At 45.6% G+C, this 15,193-nt stretch overlaps 1 protein-coding gene across 1 annotated transcript in view; it reads left to right on the top strand.

Moving 5' to 3' along the window:
* The first annotated feature begins 677 nt into the window (after positions 1–677).
* NF-YC10 (nuclear factor Y, subunit C10) overlaps positions 678–15,193 on the top strand; it is a 117,525-nt gene continuing 103,009 nt past the window's right edge. The window contains exon 1 of the mRNA XM_086821632.1: positions 678–1,013. Within this exon, the coding sequence (XP_086677758.1) occupies positions 732–1,013 (282 nt within the window). The 5' untranslated portion in view covers positions 678–731. The remainder of the gene's footprint in view (positions 1,014–15,193) is intronic.

The raw sequence follows: 15,193 nt of genomic DNA on the forward strand, positions 1-15,193 counted from the left end.
TATGTGTGTGCAATGAAAGGGGACGTGAGAGTGAGTGCGTAGGCTGGCTCAACAATTGTTTTCTTTGAGACCAGCAAAGCGAGGGAGGAGAAGGTGAGGCCTTACAAGCGCAACTGGGAGGAGAGTGTGATGAAGATGATAGACGAGGTGCCAGATGAGGGTGATCATTGGCAACACCAGTGTTGATTAGTCTCGGTGGAGGCATGGGTGGCGCCTCGCCTTGCGACGTAAATCATGATGTTCTAGCCATTGTGTTTTCAACGGGCGGCTACATAGGCAATGTGTACCATGAGTTCAACGAGGGCCTCATCTTGCTCTTCATTATGGACATCTAAAAGGCGAAGTGGTGCTCGAGTACCATGAATGGTGGATGAGCAAATAGGGGGAGATCGTGGTGCTCGAGTACCATGAATGGTGGATGAGCAAATAGGGGGAGATCGTGGCACAGATAGCAAGCATGAGCTCTTGAATTTTTACTCCATAGGAATTTTTTTCTCGGTTTTTAAAAAATATCCATGGAGGCAGATCCCTTACCTTGTCATCATTTGGGAGCTCTGAATTTTCTAGCCATCACACTAGCCAATAAGTATCCATCCATCCATTAGCATCAAAAATTAAAAATCTAAAAAATTAGGGAAATCACATTAAGCCACTTAATAATTCTGAACGCAATCCCTTCAAAACTTCGATCATCGGAAAGAGCCGCCAAATCCAATTAATCTTTCACGACTATGAGTGCCCTTGGAGACTTAGATTCTAACGGGGAGGCAGGGCCAGGCCTGCCCAATGGACAGCCTCCCTTCCCATCCCACAACCACGACGATGACGACGGCGACGACGCGGGGCGGGCAGCAGCATGTACAAGTAAAGGTTCCGTTAGCAAAACACCCCAGTCGAAGAAGGCCTCTCTCAACGCGATCGCCTTCCCCCTGGCCAGAGTGAAGCGTCTCATCAAGAGCGACGGTGATACACGCGTGAGCTCCGAAGCAGCCTACGTCATCGCCAAAGGGGTGGTACGTAAATTCCCAACCTTGATCCTACTGTTTTTGGTTACTTGATTTTCAAGCTCACCCGTCCATTTCCTGTTCACCCTAGTGTTGAAAGGAAGAGAGAGAAGAAGCTTCCATGGACTCTCTCTCTCTCTCTCTCTCTCTCTCTCCCTAGTATTTGAAATAAGGCTCTATGGCGAGTTGGCTGCTAGATTAAGCACCCTCTGAAGAAAACTAAGCTCGGAGCAGAGATGACATTATGCGAGAGAGTGGAAGCCTAACGACGAATGAAATCATAGGAGGATGGATTGCATGATGTTGATTCAGGTGTAGCCGTTCTAACTTGCAGAGATCCTCGATAATCATCACCCATGACAACATACTTTACCCATCAAACTTTAGACCATATCAACCTTCTACCACTTACATTTTACCAATTCTATCTTTCGTATTTACTTCAAAACCTCTCAGTTGTAGCCATTGCAGTGTGAGGAGATGGCCTCGGCCTAGATTATCATCATCAAGTGAATTTGCAGAAGGTTGGCAGTTATGAGTCTATAAATAGCCAAGCTAGGGTTAGATCTTAGCATTCAGTCACAATATACAGTGCCAAGTCCATGTGTAGTAGAGCGAAGCCAGAGGGCTCAACAAGGTTTCAAGTGGGACAATTTTTGTTGGAAGTATTGGAGGACAAGCTAGTAGAATGTTGGAGAGAGATCCAATATTGAGAGGCGTCTTTGGCAAGCGCGAACACGGTTGACAAAGGCACAACAATGGTATGTGCACCAGGGGTTGAAACTAATTAAGAGGAATTTTCTCAGAAAGTGCACCACGGGTTGAAACTCAGTAAGAGGGATTTTTATAGTAGTTGGACCGGAAGGTTACCAAGGGGGAGTTTCCTCTAACGATTAGAGAGCTTCAAAGACTTGAAGCTATTCAAGGGTTTGAACCTGCGGAAGATCAAGGTCACGGGGATTCCAACGACACACATGGGAGAGCTTGGATGCTGCGCAGAACCCATAGTTGTGGCAACATTGATAGTATAGAGTATCCATTTTCACTCTAGTGGAGGATGATGCGAGTTCCTGAGTTGGTGGCAACACTGATAGTCGAGAGTCATTCATTTCATTTTCCGAGTTCATTCTAGTGGAGAATGAGTGAGTATAGGGGTGGTATACAAGTTCCTAACCTTGATCCCTACTATTTTTGGTGACTTGATTTTCAAGCTCATCCACCCGTTTTGTGTTTACCCTAGTGTTGAAAGGAAGAGAGAAGCAACTTCCATTGACTCTGTCTCTCTCTCTCTCTCTACATTGAATGCACTAGTATTTTAACTAAGGCTATGGCGAGCCGTGAGCTGGTTGCTCACAAGAAGCTGCATCTTGCACGCTTTAAAAGCTAATTTTGGAGCACATATGACATTGTGCAAGAGAGTGGAAGCCTAAATACAAATGAAATCATGGAGGTGGCTAAGGTTATTATAAATAAGTCCGTGTGTACTTGCTATTTATAACAGTTTGGGTATTTATAGCAGCAGTGGGCACTATATAAGTGAACCATGGGTGGCTATGTTTTTGGTGTTTAGAACCCTTAACATGTACAGTACGTGGGGGTTGTACTCAGCCTATGCATCAAACCGCAGGGGCTAGGCACCTAAGGGAACATGGGCTGGATTGTGCAGTCACATGGTGTGGGCGTAGAGTAGGTTGCGCTAGCAACTAATATGGCAGAAGCAAACGGCGCATGAGAGCAGCTAGTTGCTGATGCAGCATACAATGTTGATGGTGCAGCACAACAGACAACAGGGCGGCCAACAGATATGCGTCAGGGCAGAGGAGCCCTAGGGTGCCAGAAGGTTCTGTGTTGGCTGGCAGCAGGCCACCATGAGAGAAAGGGGGCCTAGATATTTTTGTAGGGTTTCCTAAAAACACCCTAAAACAGAAAGCATCTTGTTTAAAAAAAATAAAAGCAACCTTCTAAAATAGAGTACTTGGCCACTTTTAGGGAGTTCTAGAAAGGGGCGCCCAGATTTTTTAAAAGGGAAAAGCATTATAAGCTATTTTTTTTCTAAAAAAAAGAGAGCTTGGGCTGCCACCTATTTAGTAAAAGCACATAGTTCCACTTAAACCATTACACCTTGAGATTCTTACCAATGATCGGTGTGGGACAAAACTGTGGGGAGCAGAATTCACACTTTGCTTTTTGTACACGAAACGCTAGGTTAATGGTTCATCCAATGTTCTCAAAATTAGGAGAATTAGAATCATGATGTATTTTATCATGTCCTTGTAGCAGTAGAAGAAACCCTTTTCTCCCTATCCATGGTCACGATGACCAAGGAGTAGCATGACCATTAGATGGCCTTTTGAGAGTGAAATAGGCACTCGGGCTCGGTAATTGATAGGAGCACTTGTTTCCTGTGGCAGCTTCTTTCACCCCTCAGGCATCTGAGGGTGAGAAGGAGCAAGACACAGAGGAAAAGCATGCTTTGGCAGACATTATGTTTTTATAGCATAGGCCAATGGGGAAGCTTAGTTTGACTGTGTTGGATATTTTGTGCTTCCCTGCCCCCAAACCCTTACCTTATTGCGCAAGGCGTTAATCCTTCGTTGTCATACTCATAGTTGTCATACTCATAGTTGTCACGGTACGAAAATACGATACCGTACGGGAATTTTTCGTTGTCATACTCATAGTTGTCACGGTACGAAAATACGATACCGTACGGGAATTTTTGGTACGATACGAAATTTTCGGATACCGCACGATAAAATTGTGAGGGGAAAAGGATGGAAGGACCGAAATACGAGAGATCAGAGTAAAACCACACAGCAAGATCAGAGTAAAACCACACAGCATGAAATATGTGAGTGTATATATATAAAAAGGTGAGTGCAGATATGTACAAGAGCCCTCATATGAGAGGTGACTTTGAGCAAAAAGAAGACCAGTGCTGAAGCAGGGAAGGACATCGGAGCTGAAGCACGGTCGATGACGAAGGCTCGCGTCGATGTGTGGCAAAGCACTCCGAGGTGATAGTGGCAGTGGAAAAAGGTAACGTCGATGACGATGATGGTGGTGGAGTCTCTGATGACACGGGTGTTGCGTACCTGGAGCAGAGAGGGCTGCCGTCCCGAGTGGTGCAAGCTCTGGTGACATGGGTGCTGCGTACCTGAAGCAGAGAGGGCTGCTGCCACGATGTGTAGCAGAGAGGGTTGCTGTCCCGATGTGTAGTAGAGAGGGCTGCTGTCCCAAGGGCTGTGCCAAAACGCACAAGATATGCTGAAGGTAGCACGGATGTGAGCCGTGATGTATGCGCTGAAGAAGGCTGAGGTAAAAGCCTGATGTAAGCACAGATGTGGGTTGATGTGTAGCGCTGATGTAAGCTGCAGCAAAATGCAGATGTCTGCTGAAGCAAAACGCTGATGTAAGCTGATGTATAAACGCTGATGTAAGCTGATGTATAAACGCTGATGTATGCTCTGATGTAGGTGCTGACATGTGTTGAGGTAAAACGCAGATGTGAGCAGAAGAAGGCCTGATGTAAGCGCCAGAAAACAGCCTGATGTTGGCTGATGTGAGCCCTGCAGTAGGCGGCTTGGACCAGTAGAGGAAAACTCAAATGAGAGCCTCTGCTTGTAGGCGGCCAGATGGTACGTGATATGGCGATGAAGTGGTACATGGATGATGAGGTATGGGCAATGCTATTTATAGTAAAGGGGGGTGCTGGTCGGTCACCATAAAGGTGTAGGCCAGCAGCCAAGACAAAAACCCCAAAAATATAAAATATAAAATAACCAGAAAGTCCCTTTTTAGGGCTGGAAAAGTGCTGTATGTACATGGATGATGAGGTATGGGCAATGCTATTTATAGTAAAGGGGGGTGCTGGTCGGTCACCATAAAGGTGTAGGCTAGCAGCCAAGACAAAAACCCCAAAAATATAAAATATAAAATAACCAGAAAGTCCCTTTTTATGGCTGGAAAAGTGCTGTTTCTTCACAAAAATACGGTTTTTTTTAAACACTTACAAACTATGGAGTTTCAAGCTTGAATGTGACGGAAGGTTGGGGAGGGGGGAGGAGTCTACAGTGCTTGAGGAACCAGAACATGGAGATGTGTCTCTCCTAATTGGATCTCCTAATTGTTTCCAAAAAAGAACCTGCATGGGTAATGCAATACCAAAGGTCTTCTAGTGTAGCGTTTATGACTAAGGGGCTATAAGCCTAGCAGGGTGTGCAGTGACAGACTCAACCACGTGTCCAAGAGATAAAAATATAAAGAGAGAGGGGAGAGAGAAAAGGGAATGGGGATTTTGCACAGTACACCACATTGAGCGGGGAACAGGCCCTGCCCCCTTTTAGGAATTTATTTAGGAACAATCCACGGGCACGCTGGCCAGGATCAATACAATCAATGAATACAAAACAAACAAATATGCCGATGTAGGATATCCAAGTCGATGTGGATGTCGACGCACAAGATCTTTGATGTCGAGTATCTCTCACCGGGCTAGCACCAAATCCAAATATCCAAATCCAAATCCAAATCCAAGTTGAAGTCCAAGTCCAAGTCCAATAACTAAGTTCCACATTCATGTCCAAGCTTCATGCCCAATCTATACGTCCAAGCATCATGTTCCATGTCCAAGCTCTATGCCCAAGTTCTCCATGTCCAAGCTATATGTCCAAGTCCAAGAAACACTCACTCATCCCTTGAGTAATCTCCACAACTCCTATAGTCTTGTCCATGAAGAAAACCATGGAAAAGCTCTTTCTCGCAAGCAAAATGATATAAAACCTGTTTTGATGGTTTCTCGGCAATAAAACCATCCAAAAAGTAGTTTTTAGGGTTTTTGGAGCAGTTTTAGGGTTTCTGAAATTTCTGTCAGGACATGTCCGTACAGTTTCGTATATGTCCATACAGCTCTGTACATACGTCCGTATCGCCCTTGCATATGCCCATACAAGTCTAGGGCTAACCGTACATGTGAAAAGCAAGTTGGAGAAGGTGTTGATGGCGAAGAAGAAGCATTCCATGATCATAATGATGCCCACACACACTCTACAATCTCCTTCAATCTTCAATGATCTTGTTCATGGTACTACAAGAGATCCTTTTTATACTTGTAAGAGACCCTGCTTTTTGCCAAAAAGCCTTCATGCTTTTGCTCTGCCTTTTTACGCTTTGCTTTTCTCTTTTTGCCTTTGCTTTTGCTCTGCCTTTTTACGCTTTGCTTTTCTCTTTTTGCCTTTGCTTTTGCTCTTTTTACTTTTATTAATAAAATATTACTCAACTTTTGGTGCTTTGCTTTTCTGGCTTTAAGGGCTTGCTTTTTGGCCTTAGAGCTGCTTTTTGAGAAAGCGCCTTTTAGCTTTTTTGGTCAGGCTCAGTCTCCTCGTTCCAATGGTGCCCTTGGCTCGTGGTCAACCATGTTTGACTTTTTGCTTTTTCTTGCTTTTTGACCAAGAATGGTTCTTTTTCTTAATCAAACCTTATGGACCTTGTCCCCATGTCTTCTTCCACCTGTTTGGTTTCCGGGCATGGATTTCATTATGTGAAATAGAGCTAGGAGGGCCAAATAGTTATATTCCCTTCCTCTTCATCGCATTTGTCCTCAATTGCGGACTGCAAGTGTTCCAAGCACATCCATATGTTCCATGTATATTCGTGTGTTCCAAGTACATGAATTACTTCCATATATTTGAAGGTACTAGCCCCATGTGGTGAGCTTGTGCATCTGGTCTTTCCCCATATCTGTGGTGTCATTTGCTCATCTGGCAATATCTCAATGCCTTTTGTTTGACTGATGTCGTTGTTCTTGATGATACATCTTCATGGCCTGTCACATGTGTTAGATAAAATAAATGCATGCTTACCTCCTGCAAAAACTAGACACAAGCTAGTCAACAAATAAGTATGCATCATTCGCGTCTACTGGGTATTCGAGGTACTGGCTAAGTAGTCTGGAGCCCAGTGGACTATCACATGCCATAAATCCAAGCATTGTCCATACATCAAAAACAGCACACAAAGTCAAAGAAATTCAAACATACATTAGTATGCAATGCACAAGTAATGATCCTCCTGTTCATCGAGTGTCCTGTTTGGTTTCATTGAAACGTGCTAAGCCATCTGGCCACTAGGACCGCTCAAACTATTCTCAAGGCCATCTGGTCACTGGGACCGCTCGAGAGTTCATCAATAGTCATCTGGTCACATTGACCGCCTGACTGTGAAATCCAATACAGTCATCTGGGCCATCTGGTCGCAATGACCGCCCGCGGACTGCGAAATCCAATACAGTCATCTGGGCCATTTGGTCGCAATGACCACCCGACTGCGAAGTACAATATATCTAGCATCGTTGCCGTCCAATGGGTCATCTAGCATGGTTGCCTCCCATGTACAAATCTCGTTTTGGCATCGTTGCCATCCATATACAAATCTTGGTTCTTGGGCTATCGGGCAACTTTGCCACCCAAACTAGAGCATGCCCAAATAACCATTATAAGTAGAATAATGATCAATTCGAGTCCAATATATATACAATGAAGAGGGCTAGAGGTATGATCCCTCCCTCTTGATCGCAAGACGTCCATATCTGGACTTCAAATACATCTCGACTAACCACTTCCTCAATGCTCATAAGCTCGAAGTATATCTGGATAGTCCTAGAAGTACTCCTTTGGCATCCATTTCACGTCCAACAGCGAATAACTCTTGAATTGCAAGAGGAACTTTCTGACCACTGTCTTTCCTCCTTTTCTCACAGAATGAAACGCAATCTGTTCTGGCTCTTCCACCCCTGGTGGATTCTTCAAAACAAGTTCCTCTGGGGATAACCTGCACATGGTTTCAATAAACTGTCACAGAAAACATTATATACCTTCCAATGATCTGAAAGGTCCAACTGATGACATACATGGTTGATGTTCTTGGTATCCTAAAAGGGCCATATACCATCATTCCTTGACTTTGGCAATCCAAAGATAAAATCCATAGCAATATTCTCCCATAGATCATTCAATGGGTGCAATAATCCTGCTGATGTTTGTCGATCAAACTTGACCTTCTGACAAAACAAACATTCTCGAATCATAAAGCTCAATGTCTTTCTCATACTAGGCCAATAAAAATAGCTCTCCAAGGCTTGAAGTGTAGTCAAGGTGGCACTATTCCATTACTTTGGCCTCAATTCCTTGTGTTACACATGACCTGGGTTTGTATCATAAGAAAACCCTTCTTGATGACATAAAAAGCCACCAAATTTCTATTGTGCAATCTGTTCCAAAACATCTTTGAAATCCTCTTTGGTAGCATAAGGATCCTTCATCAAAGTGAAATCCATATGGTAACCCATAGAAACCACATGGCTCAAGGGTCTCCGAGATAATGCATCTGCTTCCTTGTTGTCTTTGACATTCATCGGCCACAACATGGCCTGCTTGTTTCAAGACTGCTCCAATGCAATTTCATCATGTTCAACCACTAAAAAAGGTCTAGAATATCCAACACTAGTCCTTTGCTAGCATAAAGTCTCAATGCTTCAAAAGGGTTTTGTTTTAGCTTTGGTCCACAAAGATCCCATGGCTTTATTTGTCGAAACATGCAATGGGCTAAGCACCACTGCAAACCATTTGTCGAACTTCCTGGCATGATGTCAATCTGATGATCATCCGATCTCTCTAGCTTCTTTGCCTTCCTTTCCCCTTACCTGTCCTCATGAAGAAACTGCATCTGAAAGAGTAGGCCTAGGAGTAGCTTCCTTGTCTCCTCCATGATAAATAGAGCGGGTAGCTCTAGATCCTTCTGCAATGGTGACTCGAAAATAGGCTTTAGCAGCTTCAACTCCTTTGGCTTCAGTGGCTCAATCCTTGATGAAATCTTCAAACATTTCAGCCCTTCTTTGGTCCTGTTTCCTCTTGGTTCTCCAAGCAAGGACTACTTTGTCTGTGAGAAATCTCTCGAACTGCTGAAAGTCATGATACTCTTCTGAGATTCTGGTTCCTATCTTGAAGTCTTGAATCGGCCTTATAGTTGTTCCCTTCATTAGGTCCTTGGTCTCCCTTTGCTCTCAACATGGCTCTGTCACCCCAAGAAAGTTTCTTTAAGAGAAATCCTGCTCTGATACCACTGTAAGCCCCGCGGGGCGTGAAGTGATAGACTCAACCACGTGTCCAAGAGATAAAAATATAAAGAGAGGGGAGAGAGAAAAGGGAATGGGGATCTTGCACAGTACACCACATTGAGTGGGGAACAGGCCTTGCCCTGTCACATGCATCCCACACTTGGATGCCACGTAGGCATATCTGTACAGAAGGTGCAGGACTTGGGATGGTAAACTGGTTCCATGTGAGCCCAGTCCGAGACGAGTCAGCCATGGTTCCATCCCAGTAGTCCGAGGTCAGGTGTGCATTGTCCTGCACATGAGTCCAAGGTCAGGTGTGCATTGTCCTGCACACGAAACAGTGCCAGTCTGCGCTGTAAGTCTCCCTCTAGAATGATGTCAAAGATTCTGTGTATCTGGTATGGTACTAGATGCTAGATCATTGTGTAGACAAGTTAGGGTTAGCATATAGGAAAGGGGCCAGCCCATAGGGCTACCCCAAGTACTTGTGTGGGCATGGGGACAGTGTAAAACCACCCCCATGAGGGCCAAGAAGGTCCTGGCTGTACCCACCAGCCATGGGTAGGCCATGGAGGGCTGTAGGACAGCCTTGACAGGTCAACCAGCCTTTTGATGGCTGTAGGGCAAGTATGGGGCAGCCCATACAGGCTGCCCAGCATTCAAGACAGCCAGTATTCAGTGCCCAGGCCTCTAGAAGACCATGTGCCTAGTGCCCAGCCAACAAGGGAATTGTGCGCAGATTTATTCAGCATTTAATGGCGTTATTTGCTGATTTATTCAGTCGTGGGCAGTAATTGAGACAGCCGACTGTAGTAGACTGGCCGATTGGTCATTCTGAGGGGTATAAATACCAAGGCCCCAAATCTGTCGTGTTATCTCATAATTCACCAAGAGCTAAGGCTAATCAAAGGGCCAGGACAGCCAAGGATTTGCTAATGCAAAAGGGGTGAAGGACTGCAAGTCAAGGGGCAGAGTTATCTTAGCCAAGAAAGGTCAAGTTTTCTGTATTTTCTTTTCAGATTTGCATCATTCTAATAAAGCAAATACACCATTCGTGGTGGGGGCCCTACAGAGGGTATTCGGGACCCAATATTGTGTCCGCTTCTCCCTCTCTCTCTCTCTCTCTCTCTCTCTCTCTCTCTCTCTCTCTCTTTTTCTGCACATCTATATTCAGTTTGTGGGTTAATTTCGTTGCGACAAGTGTGCTGATTTCTGAGCATTGAAGTTACTGATCTCCCCCGAAGCTTCCACATGTTATAGTGGTATCAGAGCCTACTTCAAGTGCAAAGATTCAGCAAAGAAACCAGAATTTTCTCTCGCTCGTGTGGTTGGTTTTCAGACGCCGGTGGACTACCCCTTCCGGAGTGACTCCTGTCCCTCGAAGGATGGTTGGTTTTCAGCCTTCGGACGTCTCCCACACATATAGTGGTGTGGATAGTCAGATTGCGCTCCAGAAAGGAAGTGCGTTTTCCTGCTATGGCGAGCCTCCGGACATCTCCCACACATATAGTGGATGGTCAGATTGTGCTCCACAAAGGAAGTGCGTTTTCCTGCTATGGTGAGCTTCGACGACAAGAGAGACCAAGAACCTTGGGACCAGAGTGCACCGGGCAGCCCAGCTAGGGCACTAGGCTTGAGTGTTACAGAGATGTTCCACCAGATGATGCGAGCAATCGCAGACCAGACGACCAAGTTGGAAGAGCAGAAGGCGCAGATCCTGGCTTTGGAAGAGCGTACCCGTTCTCCAGCGCCACGTTTTCCATCTCCTCCTCCCTTTCCTTCCGTATCCCAGATTCCAGATCCTCGACATAGGGACCCTCTCCTTCCATATCCCAGATCCCAGATCCTCGACACAGGGTCATGACACCCAGAACAATACTTCTCAACCTGCTCAGACAATGGCACTGCACGATAAGAAGTAACTGGGAGTAAAGCTTCCCAAAACTTCTTGTTGTAATCCTCAAGATTCTCACATTTCGATGCATCCAACTTATGCCATTACATCCACCTCAAATGTAGATGTGAGCCACACGGAAGAGAACACCTGTTTAAATTGTACCCAAGTAGATGGTGCTATGCCTTGCAAAAGAAGAGTGGACCACCACTGCAATGCGTTGTCGTTGAGAAAAGTCGTAGCTTTTCTCACTTTCGAGGATTCCGTGTAATTTCCACCAGAAAAAGCAGCATGAAATTGCTGTAAAAAGGTAAGTGCCTTGAGCTTGTCTTTGGCCCCACTGAATGTGTCAAATTTTACTGCAGCTCTCCCTTCCTTATAATCCTTCGCCTTACCTATAGGCGTTAGATTATCATTAGGAAGTGGCCTCACAAGATTGCTACCCCCTGCATTCATTCCCATCATAGGGTTAACATTGCCAGTTCCCACACCTTGCATACCATGCATTCCTGCTGATCCTCCCATGTTTCCAAACATACCACTATGCATACCGGGCTGCATGCCCCCATACATGTTTCCTTGCATTCTGGGCTGCATGCCCGCATACATATTCCCTTCGCATTCCGGACTGCATACCACCATACATATTGCCTTGCATACTAGGCTGAAAATTAGCTTCAAAATTCCCTTGCATTCCCATGCCTCCCTGAGGGTAACCCCTAGTCGTAGTGTAAACCGGCCTTCAGAAAACAAAGGGCGGTGAAACAAACACTCGCACATAAAACACTTCAACACCATTGAGGACCTAGAAAAGGAAAAACAAACAGGGGGAGCTAGAGTGCTCCTGCAAATAGTACACAGACACCGATTGGCCCCAAATCGCAGTGGCGCCCCTTGCGGTATTTCTTTAATTGATTATAAGAGCTTTGATTACAATATAAGGCTGGGAACTCAGCCGTCCCAGTAGAACTCCTGAAGCCTGCAAAGAACTTGCATCTGGCTTCTAATCCACACGGCATCCACAACTAAGTCCAGCCATTGTTCACATCGAAAGACTCTCTCACATTGAGTCTGCATACAGAAGCTTTCTCCCATGATCAAGGCTGCCACAACCATCCATAGCCTCTCACACTATGAACATCATCACACCCTGACACATCCAGTGCTCCTGCATCACAACACAGTCTCCCAAACTGTCTCTCAAAAGAGAACTCGCATCACAGCACATCATACCATACAGTCGACACACCTGTACAAACCCTCTCTACCTTCCAAGGGTACTATCCATCTCTGTTTCATGGATACCCTGTCCCCTGTCCTATCAGTAGCAAGGCTGTACCAAACATGTGTCCACTCCTGTACCTTCTGCTTGCATGTGACCTATCTCTTGGAGAAACCCAAAAACATGTTTCCTCGAGAAACCTACGACCTGTTTCCACATGAAACCCTTAGGCCTTTGACACTTCTGTCCTGTCTCCATACATCTAGTTACCTGTTCCCTCATGAAACATCTGGCAACATAGAGATGCCCATACCTGTAGGTCCCTCTGTTCCTTTCTAGCAGGAAGAAAGCAATCTGCTCCATGAGCACGCAGCCATGCGAGCTTGCATCACTCCCATGCCAAGAAACATATTCAAGTGACCTGTACTTGCAGCCAAAAACCCAAGTACATAGCTGAATTTGCAGCCAAACAAAAACAGCCCATAAACTGTCCCAAAACAGTCCCGAATCCAAAGCAAAGAGAAGCTGAAAGTTCCATCAGATGAACGCCATCGACATGATGTCTATGTTCATGGGAAATCCAGTCTCTGTCCACATTTGTATCAAGAGAAACCATCCCTTGTCTACTCTTCAGCAGAGGGAGAGAGACAGAGAGAGAGAGAAAGGAGAGCATGTGCCGCAGCTTCCGCCCTTCTACTATTTCTCCTGCAACTTGCCACTCTCTGGAAGAGATCTTATCGGCCAACTGTCCTTACCACATGGAATCCAAAGCTGAACTTTTCTGCAGACCAGCCAGCCGCCTGGAGAGAGAAAGAAAACGCATCCTCCAAGAGCTAGAGAGAGAGAGAGATAAAGCGTCTTGAATCTCTGTTCTGTAGCACAGCCAGCAATCAGCCTTTGACTTTTCCCCCATGAAACCAGTCGCCTGTATCTACAGCAGCAGCCAGTCAAGGAAGCTTAGCCCATACACAAATTCTTCCAAAAACAGAGGTGCAGCCAGATGCGCAGACCCCTGTGGTTGTGTTACCAGGCCTGTACTCAACGCTGCCCACCCTGTGATCAGTGCAGCCTGCCTGTGAGCTTTTCTCCCATGCTTGCAATCAGCCGCCTACCCTTTCCAAGAGAAAAGCACATGTGCATGCTACAGTCGACTCTTAGCAAGAGAGAGAGAAAAGCCAACGTGCTGTTCATCCCCATGCTTCCTTGCAGCCCACTTCTTCCAAAAAGCACACGCTTCCTCATCAGATAAGCGCCTACTTGCCTGCCAGCCCCTCCTCTTTCCAAAAAAGCACACGTGGCCCCAAAATAGCTTATGGGCCACGTTTTCTTCATGAATGGCATGAAAAATTACTTTAAAGGTTTTTAAAACCTTTTAAGTTAAAATTCCTTTGCCCCCTTTCACACATGGGGTTATCCACACATGGGCTTCCATCTTCACTCCCACCTGATGCCATTCACACTGTCCACCATGTCCCCGTGCACACCTGCATATTGTCCAGAGAAAAACACAGGGTCGTGACATACCCCCCTCTTGAAAAATGGCAAGCGTCCTCGATTGCACTCAATGGCACAGTAAAGCATCTCATGAGCAAAGACTCCCCATATGGCAAAAACAATGGCCTTCCAATGCATCTGGATGATAGAACAATCATCCTGCACAATAAGCCACACTGTCCTCTTGCTTGTTCCTTCAGAACCTACAGCAAAAGTCTAAAACCAAATGGAAACACGTTACCTGTGTTAGCCAAAAACAAAACCATGCATCATTCTACATATGACAAACATATGCATGACACACATGCATTCGCAAACAATATGCTCCTCAAAATGCTCTACCTACTCCAAAGTAACAGTCTAAGGGCTGCTCGCAAGCCTTACGCCCATGGGCATCCCGCAGGACCCATGACTGATGGTACAACATGAGCATATGAAAGCAATCAATGCATCCAAACACTACATCTACCAAGTACTTTCCCACATATGTCTCATGGCCATCCCGCAGGAGTTACACCCAATGGTGCATCCATGACATAATAAAGCACTTGATGTAGCATACCAACATACATGCAGCATATGACACAATGCAGAGTATTTCCCAATGTATTCTCAATGGTACCAGGATCCAATGGCACCAGAATACAAAAATACCTCTACCTCAAAAAGTGTATGCATACATGCACAAACAGAGCTCGATCCATATTTCCATGAACCAAACCAACTCTAGGACTGCTCGCAAGACTTATGCCCTCCATAGAGTTATCCATAGTTGCAGTTAGAGTTCAAGGTGCGCGTGACTGTGAACCATACTCAACCACCATCTCCTGTGACTAGTACACAATATCATAGAAGTCCCATAAGCAGATGTACTGTCAGCCTCAGTACCTTCGGGTGAATACAAAGATGTCACCAAGCGACTCCTAGATAACAACTGAGCCTGTCTGTAACAAGGGAGCGGAGGTGCTACCCCCCTCTTGAGCATCAGGTAATACTCCAGACCTATGCTCTGCTGAACCTGAATGAGTCGTAACAAGAGTCGACTCCAACTCATAGGCATCAAGATAAAGCTGCTAATCCTGAGGTGAATCTGCTAAGTCACCCTCCTCCATCCACTTCGCATCCATCAGTGAACCTCCTCCATCCACTTCGTATCCATCAGTGAACAGCTCTTGAACTTCACAGGATAGCGATGGGAAACCTTACCTTGTACCTTATGTGCCAGTATCTGCTCGGGAATAAGAACCTCGTCAAGTTCCTCTGCTTCTGTCTGAGCCTCATCTGATACATCCTCAGGCACCCAAAACTTGCTTGCACTCCACCTAAGTGGTAAGCACAAGTCCTCGATGAAGCATAGTAGATCACCACTGCTAAACATAGAAAGAAACTGTCTTCAGAACCCATGAAGCCTCTATGAAGATACCACTGGTGACAAACTGTCGAAAGCCATAGCCTTCAACGCATCT

This window comes from Cibotium barometz, chromosome 27, assembly GCF_041138505.1.
Source record: "Cibotium barometz isolate CiBa-2024 chromosome 27, ASM4113850v1, whole genome shotgun sequence".
Classification (NCBI taxonomy): Eukaryota; Viridiplantae; Streptophyta; class Polypodiopsida; order Cyatheales; family Cibotiaceae; genus Cibotium; species Cibotium barometz.